The sequence below is a fragment of the Neofelis nebulosa genome, chromosome 1 (assembly GCF_028018385.1).
Source record: "Neofelis nebulosa isolate mNeoNeb1 chromosome 1, mNeoNeb1.pri, whole genome shotgun sequence".
In the NCBI taxonomy this organism is placed as follows: Eukaryota; Metazoa; Chordata; class Mammalia; order Carnivora; family Felidae; genus Neofelis; species Neofelis nebulosa.
The window spans coordinates 236372186-236389911 of record NC_080782.1 but is presented as its reverse complement, the minus strand read 5'-3'; the positions used below and the strand labels follow the sequence as shown (position 1 = coordinate 236389911).

Below are 17726 nucleotides of genomic sequence, written 5' to 3'. Positions count from 1 at the left end.
AAAAATCTTCCGGTGGCTCAAGCATCTCTGCGGATTGCTCATCAGCCACTCAATACACTTAGACATGGAAAACTTGATTTTGGAGATTATCCAACATGCCTACCAGGTACATGGGGTGCTCCATGTTGGACAGTGTAGGCGAGATAGGGGATCAAGGAGCTGTTGAATACGCCTTCGTGCATTGTAGAGATAGAAAACAAATCCCTTAAAACAGAATAAGATAATCTAAGGATTGTTCGGAAGCTATTTAATTAGGCTACCTCTCTCTCTATACAGCCAACTTAAAGAAAAAAAGGGGGAAACGACCACATACTGACAGGATAGAAGTGTCAACAGGAGAACACAGGGGGTGGAAAGCAGGCTTAAACTAGCAGCTATGTAGGATGCAAAGACCTATAAAATATGGTTCCTGTTCCCAAAGACATCATCATCCAGGTGGGTGGACAACACTTCCATTGGTAGAATAGTTAAATCATTAAACTAAAGGCCAACAGAAGATTAGAGAAGGCAGAGGCCAGTACAGATGAGAAAAGTTCAGAGGTCTGCACAGAAGCAGGCAGGACTTGAGCTAGATCTTTGTGGATGGGTTTGTTTTAATGAGAAGGCAGAAGAAAAGCATCCAAGTGGAGGCAACAGCTTTCCTTAAGACATGAGATGGGAACTCATTGCGTATGGCCACAATGGAGAGGAATGGGCAAAGCCTCTTGACCGGAGCAGGAGCACAAGGGGAGATGTAGTAGAAAAGGCTGAATGGGTAAGGGGTGGGACTATTTATTTATTTGAGAGAGTACATGTGCTTGCAAGCAGGGGAAGGGCAGAGAGAGAGAGAGAGAGAGAGAGAGAGAGAGACAGAGAATCCCAAGCAGGCTCCATGCTGTCAGCGCAGAGCCCGATGCGGGGCTCAAACTCACAGACCATGAGATCATGACCTGAGCTGAAATCAAGAGTTAGGTATTTAACCCCCTGAGCCACCCAGGCACCCCAAGCCTCATTATTTAGATTCACGGGGAAATCGGGAAGATGCTGTAGATTCCTGAGCGGGAATGGAACGTGATGAACGGGATCGTAGTTTAGGTGGTAGGAAAAGGTTACTGGAAAGAAGTCCGGAGGCAGCTGTAGCAACTCATTCACACATTCATTCATTCACTTGTTCTGCTATCAGTGGTAGAGTCTACTTATTGGAGGAATCAGGGGCACACCAGTGAGGTAGAAAAGGTAAGTTTCTGTTCTCACAGAATTTTCACGTTGCCGGTGACGGTGATGAGTGGTTCCAGTATAGTGTGGGAAGTCCTGTGAGAGCAGAAGTAAAAGTTCAGATTTGAGAATTCAGAGTACGAAAAAGCAAGGGCTGTCTGAGGTAGGGAAAATGGGACAGGAGAGGCAAAAGGAAACCCGAGAGGCACCAGGAAAAAAGAACGAGCAGGTGCTGTGCTGGATATGGAAGATGAAGGAGAGAACAGAATCCCTGTTGACCCCCAACATTCAACACGCACTAAAGCAGCTCCTGAGCCCATGTTTATCTGACGCCAGTGCTCTGTGCCTTGATCTCCAAAGCTAAAGGGTCATTCTGACCTTGTGTAGCGATGAGGGAATTTATTGCTCTGACCCATCAAAGTGAGCATTTGACAAGTTGTTTATTTGCCTTGCTAACAAGAAGGCTGAACTAGAAAGGGGGAATTTCGTATCCTGACCTACTTCTGGGCAACAAGGAGGACATGGCTGGTGAGACAGAAGTGACGGAAGGATCGGGGAATGCCAAATTATAACACTAGGGAGGAAAGTAAATAGAGCTACCTGTGATTTCTAGACTTTTAGGAAGGCAGAGTTTAAGTGGTCCAAGAAGGGAAAGATGTGTGTGCTTCTTAAAGGGAGCACGTGGGGGGCGCCTGGGTGGCTCTCGGTTGAGTGTCTGACTTTGGCTCAGGCCGTGATCTCATGGTTTGTGAGTTCAAACCCTGCCTCAGGCGTTATGTTGATGGCAGAGCATGCTTGGGATCCTCTCCCTCCCTCTCTCAGCCCCTAGCTTGCTCTCTCACTCTCTCTCTCTCTCAAAAATAAATAAAGATTTAAAAAATTTTTATTATACATATATATGTATGTATATATGTATGTATACCACCAATATATATATATTATACATATATATGTATATGTATGAGAGAGAGAGAGAGAGAGAGAACTCATAATTCCCACTGGACAATAGCCAAAGACCCTGAAAAGGAAGATGAAAGGAGATAAAAAAGAAGCCGGTGTGGCTAGCCAGGCGCCATGCCAAAAGCACCAATCAATTTGGTACAAGAAGAAGTTACCGATACAGTTAGTGATTATCATGCAGACCAAAGCAAAATGCTTTGTAAACTTTTCCCTTCCTAAGTCTTTTGTGCTATCTTCGTGGACTACGACTTGCCATAGGATAGATGAGAGCATCTGAAATGTCCTCTTCCAGGTAGGAAAGTGGTCACATAAGTAGCCTGAACACAAAAGCAAATATCCAGGTTGTTTGAAACAGCTTGTCCTCCTGTTATGACAGTTAAACCCTAGCAATAGCAACAACCGTGTCACTGAACTCCTCTGGGAATTCCAAGGGGACTAACCAACGAGGTAACCTGGACACTCAGAGCTTCCTCTTTCCCGAGGGTTTTTCTAAAGATGACCAGCTGGCATGTGATCGCAGACCTGAAAACTGGAGTTGACGGTGAGATAATATCTTGGTGGCAAAGAGGTTTTCTCACTACAACCACGAAAACGGTTTTCTCCTCTCTACAATCAAAATGCAGGTCATTTTTATTTTTCGTTCAGTGCCTAGAGGGGCAGGGCTGAGGAAGGGCAGTTTCTTTCTAGTGGCTCAGGGAGTGATTTGCTATAAAGAATGCTTTTTCAAAGGGCAAAGGATTACCAAAGTCAAATCAGCATGCAGAGAATAATAAAGCATGTGTTGGGGAACCTGAGAGCTTCTGAAAGCGGGGCTGGGGGAACGCAGCCAGGCTGGTGTTGAATCTGATCTGTTCAAACTTTCGTTCCACGTTAGGTTAAGACAGTCAGGAGGTGGGAGAAAGGTGCTGATGATTTTATACTACTCTCTATATAATAACATGCTTGCTTTTATTTTATTTCAAGGGAGTCGGCAAGGCCTGGGGGAATATCACCGTTAAAAACTAAATAGCAAAGTATGGCACATCTCATAAGGAGGGATACATTTATTTCTAAGTAACCAAAGAGAATGCTCGTATTTTTGTTTTCTTACACATTGGGTTTGAGAATCTTACGCTTTGGAAATGAGTTGGTGTCCTCATCATAACTAGTGATACGGTTAAAAACAAAGGCTTTGAAGCCAACTGTTTTTGTTGGGACCCCAACTCTGCCATGGCCCCGTGGTGTGTCATTGGGCAAGTCACTTAACCTCTCTGTACCTCAGTTTCCTCATCGGTAAAATGAAGACAGTAGTAGTATCTGGGGCGCCTGCGTGGCTCAGTCGGTTAAGCGTCCGACTTCAGCTCAGGTTACGATCTCTCGGTTCAGGGATTCGAGTCCCGCATCGGGCTCTGTGCTGATGGCTCAGAGCCTGGAGTCTGCTTTGGATTCTGTGTCTCCCTCTCTCTCTCTGCCTTCCCCCCCTCACGCTCTGTCTCTCTCTCAAAAATAAATAAACATTAAAAAAAAAAAAAAAAAAGGACAGTACCAGTATCTACCTCATAGGATTGTGGGAGGAGAATGCTCTATTAAATTTTTAAGTAGTTTTGTATAAAGCATCTGTAATAGTGTCTGGCCCATAGTGAACACAATATATGCGTTAGATTTTCATTACTATGAGGCTCATGAAGTCCAGTAATCATTTTGAATAAAAAAGAAATTTAGAAACTTTATTGTGGCATATACTGTGAGAAAAATCACATTAAAACAAATTTAAAACTATGGAAAGAACAACAAAAAAAACCCCACTGAAGTTATGCCCATCAACAGGAGTCAGTTAAAATAAAATTGCCTAAAAAGTGGAATCCTATGCGGCCATTGAAATAATATAAATAATGGAAGACATACTTAGGACCATAGAAAGATGCCCATGATATATTTTAAATAAAAAATCAGGTTACAAATGGCACAGTTAATGCCATATGTATACAAAAACCCGTTTCTAGCAGTCCTGCTATCTTGTTCTTGAGAAGAGGTCAATTAGAAAGAGTCTGAAATGTAATCTCTGGAGGTAGAACTATTGGTGTTATTTCTATTTAAAAAATTTTTTTTTACATTTATTTATTAATTTTTTTTTTTTGAGAGAGAGAGAGAGAGAGAGAGAGAGACAGAGCACAAGTGGGGGAGGGGCAGAGAGAGAAGGAGACACAGAATCCGAAGCAGGCTCCAGGCTCCGAGCTGTCAGCACAGAGCCTGACGCGGGGCTCGAACTCATGGAACTGTGAGATCATGACTTGAGCCGAAGTCCGACGCTCAACTGACTGAGCCACCCAGGCGCCCCAATTTAATTTTCAGGCAATTTCAGAAAACAGGAGTAAAGGAAGGGTATTGAGTTTGCCCTCTGTGGACAAGTAACCACCTAGTCTGTCTTTCATACGATGGGATTATGGGAATTAAACGAGACAATCCACATAAAGGACGTGCACACTGCCTGGCATGTGGTAGGAGCTTAAAGAAGTTTCTTTCACACTCGGCAGCAGGGAAGGGGGCAGGGTTTGCTGAGGCTCTCGGTAGTTCACTGAACCCACACGTCTTTTCCCTCCTTTCTGTGGACGCTCAAGGCTCATTTCCTTCCGGGGGAAAAAAATCCGCCCCAAGAGGCTCGATATACTTCTGCGATTATATATCATTTATTGATTTGAGAGCCCGCTTTTCTGTTAGTCTGTTCTTGAGGGGGAGGGCAACTCACCACCCAGAACCCACACGACGACCACACTGCTGTTTTCCGTAAGTGCTCAGTGAATGCCTGGTGCGTGCAGAACTCAAGGCTCCCGGAACTGGAAGATTAAATGCTCCAGGACAAAGCAAGACACGGGGATTGGGCAAGCCAAGGAGAGTCTTCCAGAAGGCACCACTCAATAATTATAACGTCTTGAGTTCTGTGGGTTTTTTTTTTCTTAACCATGAAACTGGGAAAAAGCGAAGGTAGATTCGGTGTTTATTAAGGAAGTTGATAGGGAGGAAATTCTGCAAGCCAAGAGATGTACTATCCTAGGACCTCTTCTCAAGATCAAGATACCAGGGCTGTTAGAAAATGATATAAGATGTAAACACATTTTATTATGTGCACCCTCACACTTTGGGTGTAATATTTGAGGAAGTAAATAGGAGAAACGAAGCCGTGAAGGTAGGGAAGCTGACAGACTTCTGGCATACACGCTTTGACCACACCAAAGCCCTCCCGCGAGGAGGGTTATTACACGGGCCTTTCGGTTACGTCTGAAAAAAAACAAAAAACAAAAAAAAAGCAAACTCGTGTCGCTCTGTTCGTAAAGTCACCGGTTGCGGTATGATTACAGTGCTATACCTCACAAACAGAGTCCAGTCTGGGTAAACCGTTAAGGGAAGGGATGCTTCACTGCACTAGTCGCTCGGCTTCTTAGTAAGCTTGGAACGTTTTATAATCAAAAGTTGGAGAGGACTCACATCGCCATGGAGTCTGCCACCTGCTGTCTCAACCCAGGGCCTCGTGGGGCGAGCAAGAGGCGCCTAGAGCACTTGAAGCTGTGTCGAGATTTTTCAGGTGTTGTTGGTGTCGCTCAGTATGTTGAGCATCTTTTTCAGGAGGGAGGAGGCTCCACTTTCCCTTTGTGCCGTGTGTTGAGTGACGCACGTGGTGAGGCGTGATATCAGGTGCATCATTATCACCAGCAAACACTGTAGCTCTTCAAGAACTTTTTGAGTGAGATAAACACTGAGTGGTGGGCGTTGTGGCGGGTGCCGTGGGTGTGGTGCTCGCAGGGCACAGAGGAGGCCATTGACTGTTCTGGCCCGGGGCTGTGCATTGCCACTCCCCGGGGTGATGACGAATTCGTTCGTTTATGAAACACGCGTTGCCTCAGCAAGGTAGCGCAGACAGACAGAGAAATGACAGAACACCGATCCTGTGGAGCTTTCGCACTCACTGGTGAGCTTCAACACCCAAAGAGGTTAACCATACTACCAGCCAATCATGAATGCGAAAGGCACAGAACCCCGTAAGAATCAGGACCTGTCCCGATCTATTCGTTTGGCTACCTGTGCAAAGTCACCTCTTGGGGCCAGGGGTGCAGACTGTGGCCGTGGAATGAAACGGAATGAACTCTGCCACTCGACTGGCCTGTGGCCCCTATATCAGAGACACGGTCCTCTCATCGGTGACTCTGTAAAATCCCAAGGGGTTGTGCCAGGAGCCAGCAGCACAGGAAGACCGATCTCCCAGGTGCCTCTTGCCTTTGAATGTGCCCCCTCTAAATTTGGGGGGCGGGGCAGAGAGAAAGAGACATCACTGTATTCATTCTTGTAGACCCTCACACCATCGAGTCCGTCAAGAAGACATCTAAGGAATATTTGAATTAAGTGGAGTTGATCCCCTAGCTCTTTGAATCAGGGTCAAAAGAGAATCCCATGGTGCTACGAGTTTCTCTGACCCCGAGTCACAACGCAAAGAAGGGAGGGGATGTGGACACCACTGGTACCCTTCTGAGCACGGGCCTGTGGTGGTCCATTCAACTGGGAAGACAGGGCTAACTCCCCGGCCTTCTACTCGGAAGTCTGATCATTCAGAACAAGAGCTTATGACAACAGGGTGATCCCTCTGAGGCAGTGGTTCTCAGCCACGGGCAGTTTTTTCCAAACCAGGGGCATTTGGCAATGTCTGGAGGGAGCTATGTTTGGCTGTCGCCATGGGGGGGGGTGACGGTGCTACTGACATCCGGTGGGTGGAGGCCAGGGACGCTGCTGAGCATCTACAAGGCACAGACAGCCCCCAGAACAAAGAATTATCCAGCCCAAGTCAACAGTGCTGCTTTTGAGAAACCCGGGGTCGGAGAAGTAAGTGGGTATCAGTCCGCTCACAGGTCAAAGGCTGCGTTCTTAATTGAAAAATGAGTGCTTTGAACAGTAAGGGGTTTGTCATGCAAACTCAGCGCGACAGCTCTTTTTAAACATGCCAACAAGGATCAGCTGTAACCCTTGGATCACAAGGATCATTCTGGGGTATGAAGAATAACACATTACTTGCGAAATAGAGGAGAACCGAGGGGAAAACAACTCTAAGCTCTTCGCCCAGACCAACGCTATCCGATAGAAACATAATGCAAGCCACAGGCGTCATTTAAAAATTTCCAGTAGGCTAGATAAAAAAGTAAAAATAACTGAAGAGGAATCACTGGTTGTCTGTAACTCCATGCATCCAAAATACTATAACTTCGCCATATAATCAACATAAAAAAATGAGATTTGTTTTTTACAGTGTCTTTTTCACACGAAGTCTTCAAAATCTAGTGTGTATTCTACGGCTATGGCCTGTTTCCGTCCAAACTAGCCCATTTCAAGAACTCGATAGTCATGTGTGGCTGGTAGCCGGTGTGAGGCACCACGCAGAGCTAGGCCTGTGATACGCATCACCGGAGGTGACTGAAAATGTAGAATCTGGGCATTTTGCCCCAACTGGTCAGCACGCCTGGAATGGGAGCCAGGAATCCGCATTTTTAGCATTTGCCCAGATGTTTTCTACAGAAGTGGTTACGGACCCCATGCTGAGAAACAATTTACTCTAAACCACTGGCTTGCTTGAGAGATGACAGATACCTTTCAGGAACTCGGAGTCTGGCAGGAAATCATGTTACACGGGACTACATTTAAGAGCTAGGAGGTGTCGCAGCTACAGAAACTACAAGAAAAAAAAAAAGGCGTTTTCTGGTTTCCAAAGAGGGAATGGGGAGTTTCTCCCATAAGACAATCTTGAATAGAGTTGTACAAATCCCCAGGAAAATGGGATTTTTTTATCCGTAGGCTATTTCTGCACTTAATTTTTTGAAGAGCTAAATCAATGCACTTATAGGCAATGTTTTGCTGTTTTTAGGGGGTTTTACTTCCTCAATTAGCTGCATATCTACCGAGGGAGATTTAGTATACTATATAGCACAATACTCTCAAATGGGAAGTAACAATCTCGTGACTCAGAAAACGCCATGGAACCATACTCAAACTAATGGGATTCTTTCTGGGTTTTTGTGTGTGTGTGTGTGTGTGTGTGGCAGGTTATGCTATTTGAACTGATTATCAGACTATTACGGTGTCCTAATCTCTGCTTTGTTTTCTTCCTCCACTTCAACGTCAACCCAATAATATACAGACTCATAATACGAAAGTGCTCTTCCGGAAGGCAACAAGGAGGCTTGCGCTAAGCCTGGCGAGCCCCTGAGCTCTTTGTTGGCTCACCTGTACCCATCATCGAGGCCACTCTGCTCACAAGGAAATGATTTTTGAGAGAAGGTCCACGTACACCTGATTTGTGGGTATGCTTTAAACCTGACAGAAAAGCAAAACTCTTCATACTGGTCAATCTCATAATCTTCACTTGATTTGGAAGCGTTTATAAATCCTTTTTCTGTAAAAAAAGAAAAAAAGGCATTTCTAAATTAGATGAGGTTCGTATGGAAACACCCTGAGAAGATACAATAACATTTTATTCATCAGTATAACGTAAGAATACTCAGCTGTGGCTATGCTGCGGGTCAGATTGGACAGTCCAACAAGAAATGCAGGCGTCTTATCCCCAGTCATAAGCCTGAGCTCACCCACTTCTACAGTCCAGATCCCTTTAAGGGTTAGACGGTGGGGTGACTGGGGGGCTCAGTTGGTTGAGCATCTGACCAGCCGAGGTCATCATCTCACAGTTCGTGAGTTCGAGCCCCACATTGGGCTCTGTGCTGACAGCTTCAGATCCTCAGTCTTCCTCTTTCTCTCTGCCCCACCCCCGACTCAAGCTTTCTCAAAACTAAATAAACATCGAAAAAACATTTTTTTGAAAGAATTAGATGTAAATACTTGACTTTCCTCCCAAAGAAATATATAAAACCTCCAGATTTTACAGACAATTTCAAGAGACTGAAGGGCTCCCCCAGCCCAACCAAGCATGTACAACCGGAGGGATCGGCCGACAGAATCTGGACGCCCTTTACTCAGTCGCAACAGCTCTCTCAGTGAGTGACACGTTCAACATAAAAGAATGGCAGGCGCGAATAAAACAATCCAGCCAGCAGAATTCACCAGGCTTTTTTTTTCTTTGAAGCGCTTCCTCATTAGTTTGGTAGGAGAATCACCCATGTCCTAGCATTTTCAGTATGGCTGGAGGCTGCCGCCTGATATGAGACTCCTGAAGCATGGTTACTGTCACTTCCTCGACAACCCACCCACTTTCAGTGCATCTAACCGCTTGTCCCTTCTCTCCATCATCGCTCATCACCCTGTCAGTTGGCGCTCAGAACGACGATGGTAAAACCTTCGTTTTCGAGCAGAATTCATTCCGGAAACATGCTTGGATATCATAACGTACTTGTGTATCACAGCGAATTTCCAGAACCACTGGCTCAGCTGTGATCATGTGACATTCGGCGTCAGGTACTACTCCTATCGCAAGACATCGCTCGTTTATCGAGTCAAAATTTCTTAGAAATGTTTGCTCGTCTTGCAGAACACCCCCAGAACAAGTTACTCCCAACCCAAGGTCTTACCGTATTTATGAAGCGCCTATTTCGTGTCAAGCTCTCTGCCAGGGTCTGGGACTACAAGGATGGAAGAGATTTTTCCCGTCCTTCGGGAATTTACAGTCTATTGGTAAGTTGTGGGAAGACCGCCAACACAGATGGTCACGTCACAAGGCCAGGGCTAAGAGAGTGCTAAGACAGTGCCATTCAAGCGAGCATGGTTTAAGTGGAAAAGGAAGGGCGGAGGGAGCTTATAGATGCAAAAGCTATTTTAATTCAGTCGTTCTCAGCTTTCTGACACTAACATTATACTGAAATCAGAATTTGCCGGACGTACCTCACATTCCACACTAAAGCAACTAAACGTATCAAGAAAGATTGCGCGAGCAGCCTGCATTACCTATGATGGTAACCAAAGCTGATTTACTGGGATGTTCGGAAGAGGAACAAGTGTAATGGCCAGTGTCGTTTCTTCCCACTGATGATACAAAAGCAAACAGAATCCGTATCATAGTTCTGTTTGTAGAATAGGTACTCATCTCAAAGTAGCTGCCCTAGGTTTTAATAAAACAGAGTTTGAATTTAATGACTTCAACCTGTACTATTTGGACGTTGTCTCTGCAGTTTCAGAAGGCAAACTGGTCATATTACCTCCTCCAAGGCTTTATTTTCTAATTCCCAGGTGAGTCCGAATCCATGATTCACATGAACAGCTTTGCACCTTATCCATAAGGGTTCCCCTACTTTAAGAAATAGCTGTGGCAGTGTGGTCTGCGGAGTCTGATTGAGATCTGGAAGGATGACACACATCCCGAGTAAGAAAACAGTGATTTTTTTTTTTCCTCATTGCAAAAATACATCCTGAACATTCGGAAGAACAAAGATTTTAGTGTCATCTCAAATGTTACAAGCTGCTTTGACGGAAGACTCCTCTAGAGACAGTCTACCCTTTTTATAAAGAAGGCAGCTGCTACAGAATCCATAATATTCCGTGCCAAGTGGCATAAGGAACTAGGACGGCCCTGAAGGTGAATGATCACCCAGGCGCTTGCTGTTAACGTCAGGTCGTTCCTAAATCATGGAAAAGTTCACATTCTCGTGCTCCTACCTATTGTGAACAGCTTGGTACACTTTCTGCCCAGCTCATTCCTTGCACAGCACCTTATGTCTGTTCCAAACAGTTCATGAAGTACGCTTTCCTCCTTCGTGACAACAGCTGGACTCTCCCCTTTACAGCTGCAATTAGAAAAGAATTGCCATTTGACTAAACACCTTTTAACGTTACAGACGAACGTGCAGGAGAGAAACAAAGGCAAAGGTTCCAGAGCCTGTTGAAGAAAAAGGAGAGGATCAGAAGGTGAACAAACCCAGCGTCTGGGGGGGCCCAGTCGGTCAAGCGACCAACTCTTGCTTTTGGTTCCGGTCAGGATCTCCTGGTCCGTGAGATCGAGCCCCGCGTCCAGCTCTGCGTTGACAGCATGGAGCCGGCTTGGGATTCTCTCTCTCCCTCTCTCTCTCTGTCTCTCTCTCTCAAAATAAATAAATAAACTTTAAAGAAAGGTAAACAAACCCAAATCTAAGGTTTCTAGTTAGTTATCTGAACCAATCAACACTGGAGAGAATGACATACGTTTTTATGGAAGTTTAAATTTGGTGGTGGGGGGGGAGGGTTGGTGACCTCTTCTGTTGCTATTCTTTAGAGAGAGAGAGAGACAATAGAAAAGGAAGACGAAAGAGGAGGAAAAAAGACGAGAAAGAAAAGCAGGATTCGGTTTTAACACAGCCTAACAAGGTGAGTGTCTTTCCTTTGAAGCCCAAAAGAGGACAACAAGGGAGAGGGAGAGAAGAAGGTTGCAGGTCCCAGAGTCTGCAGAGCTCAAGGAGAAGAGGAGAGGCATCACTCAGGAAGGAAGTCAGCGGGTCTACTTCCTCACCCCCACCCCTCACCCCAGCCCCTCCTCAGCCCCCCTACCCTCACCTCCTCACCCCCACCTCCTCACCCCAGCCCCCCACCCTCACCTCCTCACTCCCACCCCTCACCCCAGCCCCTCCTCAGCCCCCCTACCCTCACCTCCTCACCCCCACCTCCTCACCCCAGCCCCCCACCCTCACCTCCTCACCCCCACCCCCTCACCCCAGCCCCCCACCCTCACCGCCTCACCCCCACCCCCTCACCCCAGCTCCCCACCCTCACCTCTCACCCCCACTTCCTCACCCCAGCCCCCCACCCTCACCTCCTCACCCCCACCCCTCATCCCAGCCCCTCCTCAGCCCCCCTACCCTCACCTCTTCACCCCTATCTCCTCACCCCCACCTCCTCACCCCAGTCCCCCACCCTCACCTCCTTACCCCTCTCCTCACCCCAGCCCCCCACCCTCACCTCCTCACCCCCACCCCCTCACCCCAGCCCCCCACCCTCACCTCCTCACCCCACCCCCTCACCCCAGCTCCCCACCCTCACCTCTCACCCCCACCCCCTCACCCCAGCTCCCTACCCTCACCTCCTCACCCCCACCCCCTCACCCCAGCCCCCCACCCTCACCGCCTCACCCCCACCCCTTCACCCCCATCCTCTTACCCCTACCCCCTCATTCCCACCCAGTCATCCCCCCCTCACCACTCTCCATCTCACCCCTCTACACCCTCACCGCTACCTTCACCCCCTCATCCTCACCCTCCTCCCCTCCCCCACCCAGCATAAAATAGACTTGGATTCCTCCCAAGAGTGTCCCCAACTGCTGCCTTGCTGGAAGCAGGGATCACTTGGAGCCTGTGTATGACCACTTTTCTCCTCCTTATCTCTTTAGTCAAGGGCATCCTTTTCTTTGTTGACACACCATTCCTTCAGGGTATTTTTTTCTTATTACAAGACAACAATAATTGGGTTCATTGTGGAAATCTTGGCAAAGACAGAAAACCCAAAGGAAAGAATTTTAGCTGCCGGTATTCCTGCTGCCCTGAGATAACAACTGTTATTATTTGGTGGGTAGGTTTCCCATCTTTTTTTTTTCCCCCCAATGCACCTGTTACATACGTACCCACAGGCGTTCTCTTCTTTTCCTCTAGAATTTGGGATCACATCCATATCATTTGGTGACCTAATTTTTTACTTCTTTCTCCTTATACTCAGTCTCATTTTTCAATAGAATTGTTTAGTAAGTTTTTGGTAGTTAAAACTGCATGAGTTCTTGAGAACTTAGCTATGGCACATATGAAAAATGGAAGCAAACATTTATATAGTACTATCTGCCAGCCACCAATCTCCAGGCTTCATGTATGTCGATCCATTAAATCTCTGTAGCATAAGGTATGTACTTTTCCAGCCCCATTCTTCTGAAGAGCCAATTTATGTGCACAGTATGATGTCAACTCCATTAGAAAAAGACCAAAAGTAAAGTAATAATAGCCATTATCTCCGTGCCCGTCATACCTTTCACTCTGCGAATCGCAGAACACCCACTCCACGGTCGGTTCTGGAATGCTCTCAGATATGCAGACCAGTGCGTCCTGGTGTTCCATTTTTCTAAAGTAAGGTCTCCTTAGTGTGTAAAGCAGCGTGTCTAAAGCATCATAAATTATTAACATTTTAATATTAAAAAAAAAACTGTCTTAGTAGCCCCTCACGAAAAGAATTCTACATCGTTAAGAAAATATTAAGAAAAAATATTTTATACCATAGCAATGTCTTCTGCCCCCTCTCCAAATATAAACAATAATATATCCCCTCCTCACCAATCTATTAAATTCAACTCTGGCTGAAATGCCAACTTCAGTATTTAGCTAATTTCTTGGGGTATTTCATAAACCTAGAGACAATTAAAGTTAAGTAGAATGAAGCCATGTAATAATACAAATATTAATATGCACAGGAAAAAGACTAGAAATAATGTAAAGTTTGGGGTGCCTGGGTGACTCAGTCAGTTAAGCATCTGACTTGATTTTGGCTCAGGTCATGATCTCACGGTTCATGAGATCGAGCCCTGCATAGGGTTCAGGGCTGACAGTGCAGAGCCTGCTTGGGATTCTTTCTTTCTCTCTCTCTCTCTCTCTCTCTCTCTCTCTCTCTCTGTCACTCCCCTGCTTGTGCTCTCTTTCTCAGAACAAAGAAATAAACATTAAAAAAAAAAAAGAAAAGAAATAACATAAAGCTTAAAACCCATGCTTATATAGTTTAAGACCCAAGTTTCTTCCCATGATTTTATCTAGAACCAGGCAGAAATATACTGATTTAAAAATGCAGAAATACAGCAGGATAAAGTTAGAATTGAAACAGAATTGAGAGGTTCAGTTTGGTCTCCCGTTTGCTTTGGGCTATTATACTTCACCTCCCCGCCCCAGCTTCTGCTTCCCATAATGTTTGACATACAAACTTTCTATTCTGTGTGGATCCCTCTAGTGACAGGAGTTCACTACCTCCCAAGGAAGATCAGTCCATTGTTCAACAAACCTTGTCTGTTAAAAAAGTTTTCCTGTTCTAAATCCCAATCTCTGGTCTTACATTTTGTTTAAAAATATGATTATATATATACATATATATATATATATAGAGAGAGAGAGAGAGAGAGAGACAGAGAGAGAGACAGAGAGGCAAAAGAATATATGAAGTATAAATTTCAAAGCAATTAGTCTTTATTATTAAATAAATATAAATGCCCATAGACTGATATCCAACACAATAACTGAAATATTAATAAATATCTACTTTTCTGCTTCTCACCATCTCAACCCTAGGTAACCTTTATCCTGATTTTGTGTTTATTATTCCTGTGCTCTTAAAAATGTTTTCACCACACAGCTATGTGTCCCCAAACAATATGTTGGTTTGTTTTCTGGTTTTCAAAATATGGTATCCTCAATAGGTCGTCTTCCACAACTTCCTTTTCTTATCCAACCTCATGTTGTTAAGATCCACCCATGGTTTTGCATGTAGCTATACTACATTCATTTTTTACATAGTATTGCATCGGTGAATATATTACAATCTGTTACTCCATTTTCTTGCAAGGGACATTTAGCTCGTGACCAATCTGTTGTGTTTACCAACAATAGTGCTATGAACATTCTATCCATTTCTACTAAGGCAGGTGTGTAGATTTCTTTACACAGGGGACCTGCTGGCTTATATGATATGAGCACAAGTTCAGCTATACACATAATGATAGTCTGTTTTCCAAAGTGGTGATACTTTACATAATTTACATTTAAATGTAATCACTTACATGTAAATAGGACATGGGATTTCCCATTGTTCTTTTTTTTTTTAAATATTTTTAAACGTTTTTATTTATTTTTGAGACAGAGACAGAGACAGAGCCTGAGCAGGGGAGGGGCAGAGAGAGAGGGAGACACAGAATGGGAAGCAGGCTCCAGGCTCCGAGCTGTCAGCCCAGAGCCCGACGCGGGGCTCGAACCCACGGACCGCGAGATCGTGACCTGAGCCGAAGTCGGACGCTCAACAGACTGAGCCAGCCAGGCGCCCCTAGAGCAACTGTTTTTAAGTGTAGCTTTACTCACACATGAAAATCTTTCAGAGATTTAAAATCAGAAGCAACCATCAAGGGTGATAATTACCGTCCAAAGTATTTTAACTACTTAAGCCAGGTTCCCTGACTTATATGCCAGGAAAGTTTCCTCTACATTATACTGCAATCAGGCTTTTTTTTTTTTTCCCCCCAAAATATTTCCTTCTGTGTCCTAAACATTCTCAATTCCTTCGGCTGTTCAAACTTCAGAAACTCCTGTTCTTCACTATCGGGTTGTTTTGTTTTGTCAGTATGCAGCTGAAAACAAAATGTGGAACCGAGAAGAATAATCATCCATTAATTTCCCGGACCTACGCACTCCACCGGAGGCGGCCGAGGTTCGGCTTTCCTGTTTTGTAGCAACCCAGCCTTACTTGCTGGTTACTGCTAAACCTGTGGTTCGCTAAACCCTTTCCTCTTTTTCACACTGTTGCCAAGTCCTCCTCTACCAGGTTTTTTTGAACGTCACCACCCAACAGGATGCTGAAAGCACATTACAATGAACTCGGGTAGCTGCTGTCCTATTTTTACACTGTAAATAATAGATGAAAAGAAGGTACCCTAGGGGCTCCTGGGTGGCTAAGCAGGTTGACTCTGGCTCTTGATTTTGGCTCAAGTCACAATCCCAGGGTCATGGGATGGAGCCCAGGGGCTCACTGAGTGTGGAGCCTGCTTGGGATTCTCTCTCTCTCTCTCTCTCTCTCTCTCTCTCTCTCTCGGGGTGCCGAGGTGGCTCAGTCAGTTAAGCCTCCCTTCGGCTCAGGTCATGATCTCACAGCTTGTGAGTTCGAGCCCCGCGTCGGGCTCTGTGCCGACAGCTCGGAGCCTGGAGCCTGCTTTGGATTCTGTGGCTCCCTCTCTCTCTGCCCCTATCCTGGTTGTGCTCTCTGTCTCTCATAAATGAATAAATGTTAAAAAAAGATTTTTTCTTTGCAATCACTAGGCCCGTGTGTAATTGGGAGAAACAAGAAGCCAGAAAGCCATGCAGGTGGTGAATGCCAACCACACAGTCGCCTCCATAAGAACATTTGGATTGTTCCCGGCGGTTTGCGTAGTGATCTAGCATTTGTATAAATAAAGTAGCCACTAGCTCCATGTGGTTATTCAAGTGCCATCAAGACCTTGGTCCCCAGTCACATTGGCCACATTTCAAGTGTTCAACGGCCCCACGTGGCCTGTGACTACGTTGTTAGAGCAGACACAGACCTTTCCAACATCTCAGGGAGCTCTCTTGGATGCTGCTAAGATCCTACAATCCTGTGAGGTGTGCATTTTCTTTCTTTCTTTTCTTTTTTTTTTTTTGAGGTGTGCATTTTTATCTCCGTTTTACAGATAAGAAATTTGAGGTTCAGAGAGATTAAGTGACCCGCCAAAGGTGGCAGTGACAGGCCCAGAATAAGAACCCAGGACTTCTGACTCCAAGGTCAAGGTCGAAATGTTTCCCGTTTCTTCCCTGTCAGTCAAAAAAATGGGTGGGGGAAAAGCCAAATAGAGAGTGTCCTGGGTTTGTTTTTTTTTTTTAATTTTTATTTATTTTTGAGACAGAGAGACAGAGCACGAACGGGGGAGGGGCAGAGAGAGAGGGAGACACAGAATCGGAAGCAGGCTCCAGGCTCGGAGCCGTCCGCCCAGAGCCCGACGCGGGGCTCGAACTCACGGACCGCGAGATCGTGACCCGCGCCGAAGTCTCGGAATGTCATGAATACCGAGTAGCAACGGGGACTTACTTCTTATACTCACTGTAAACAATATCGTATAATTGGTAGCTTCAGTCTGAATGAAAAGTAGGTATTCTCCAGCTTGGGTTTCTGTCATTTTCAAAATGACCATGGAAACGACCCCTCTGAAAAAATACACACACACACACACACACACACACACACACACACACACACAAGAAAGAGAACTAGTTATTTTGGAAAACGTGTGAAACTAAAATGTACCATTTCATACTGAGCCAGAAGGCGGCCCGGTGGCCCTCACGTTCCATCTCCGACGGTGGCACAGGGGGCAGGCTACTCGGAGAACACAGCTTCTCACGCAGCCTGAGCCTTGTTGAGTTGGACTTTGACTTTGATTCAGTCCCTCCCCTCAGAATGAGTGACCTCCACTCTAGCGCCTTCTCCAGCCTCTTGGAGGGAAAACTCCCGTCCCCAAATGCACAGGCTTGGGGGGACACTCCCATCAGCAATAACGGGCTATTCCCTTCAACGGCAAGCCACCCTCCACAGTTATATTGCCCAGTCACCTGGCCACCAGTCTCAGTTCCCCATTTGCAGGCCCAGATTACCGTACAGGCAAGACGCACAGAGATAAGAAACAATGTTTTGCATGTGTCTTGCTCTAGATGATCAAGTTCAAGTGAAATCTGAGACAAGGCGTTATCCTATGGGAAGGAGGAAATCACAGATACGTAAGGATACAGAGGTCTCAGTGTTTGTGCTTTTTAACTTTTTGGATCCTTGGTAAAGATCAGTTTGGCTGGGGAGCCTTCTCTTCAAGGAAACAACTTCCGATGCGTTGTTTGGTAATACCCATTGTC

At 45.6% G+C, this 17726-nt stretch overlaps 1 protein-coding gene across 2 annotated transcripts in view; it reads right to left on the bottom strand.

The window, feature by feature from the left end:
- Positions 1–17726, bottom strand: part of FLT3 (fms related receptor tyrosine kinase 3) — a 76955-nt gene that overhangs the window by 28032 nt on the left and 31197 nt on the right. For both annotated transcript variants that reach the window (XM_058688970.1, XM_058688980.1), the window contains 6 exons: positions 16912–17027; positions 13093–13222; positions 10771–10898; positions 10314–10453; positions 10063–10216; positions 8395–8563 (listed from right to left, as the gene is read on the bottom strand). In XM_058688970.1, coding sequence (XP_058544953.1) covers positions 8395–8563; positions 10063–10216; positions 10314–10453; positions 10771–10898; positions 13093–13222; positions 16912–17027 — 837 coding nt within the window. The remainder of the gene's footprint in view (positions 1–8394; positions 8564–10062; positions 10217–10313; positions 10454–10770; positions 10899–13092; positions 13223–16911; positions 17028–17726) is intronic.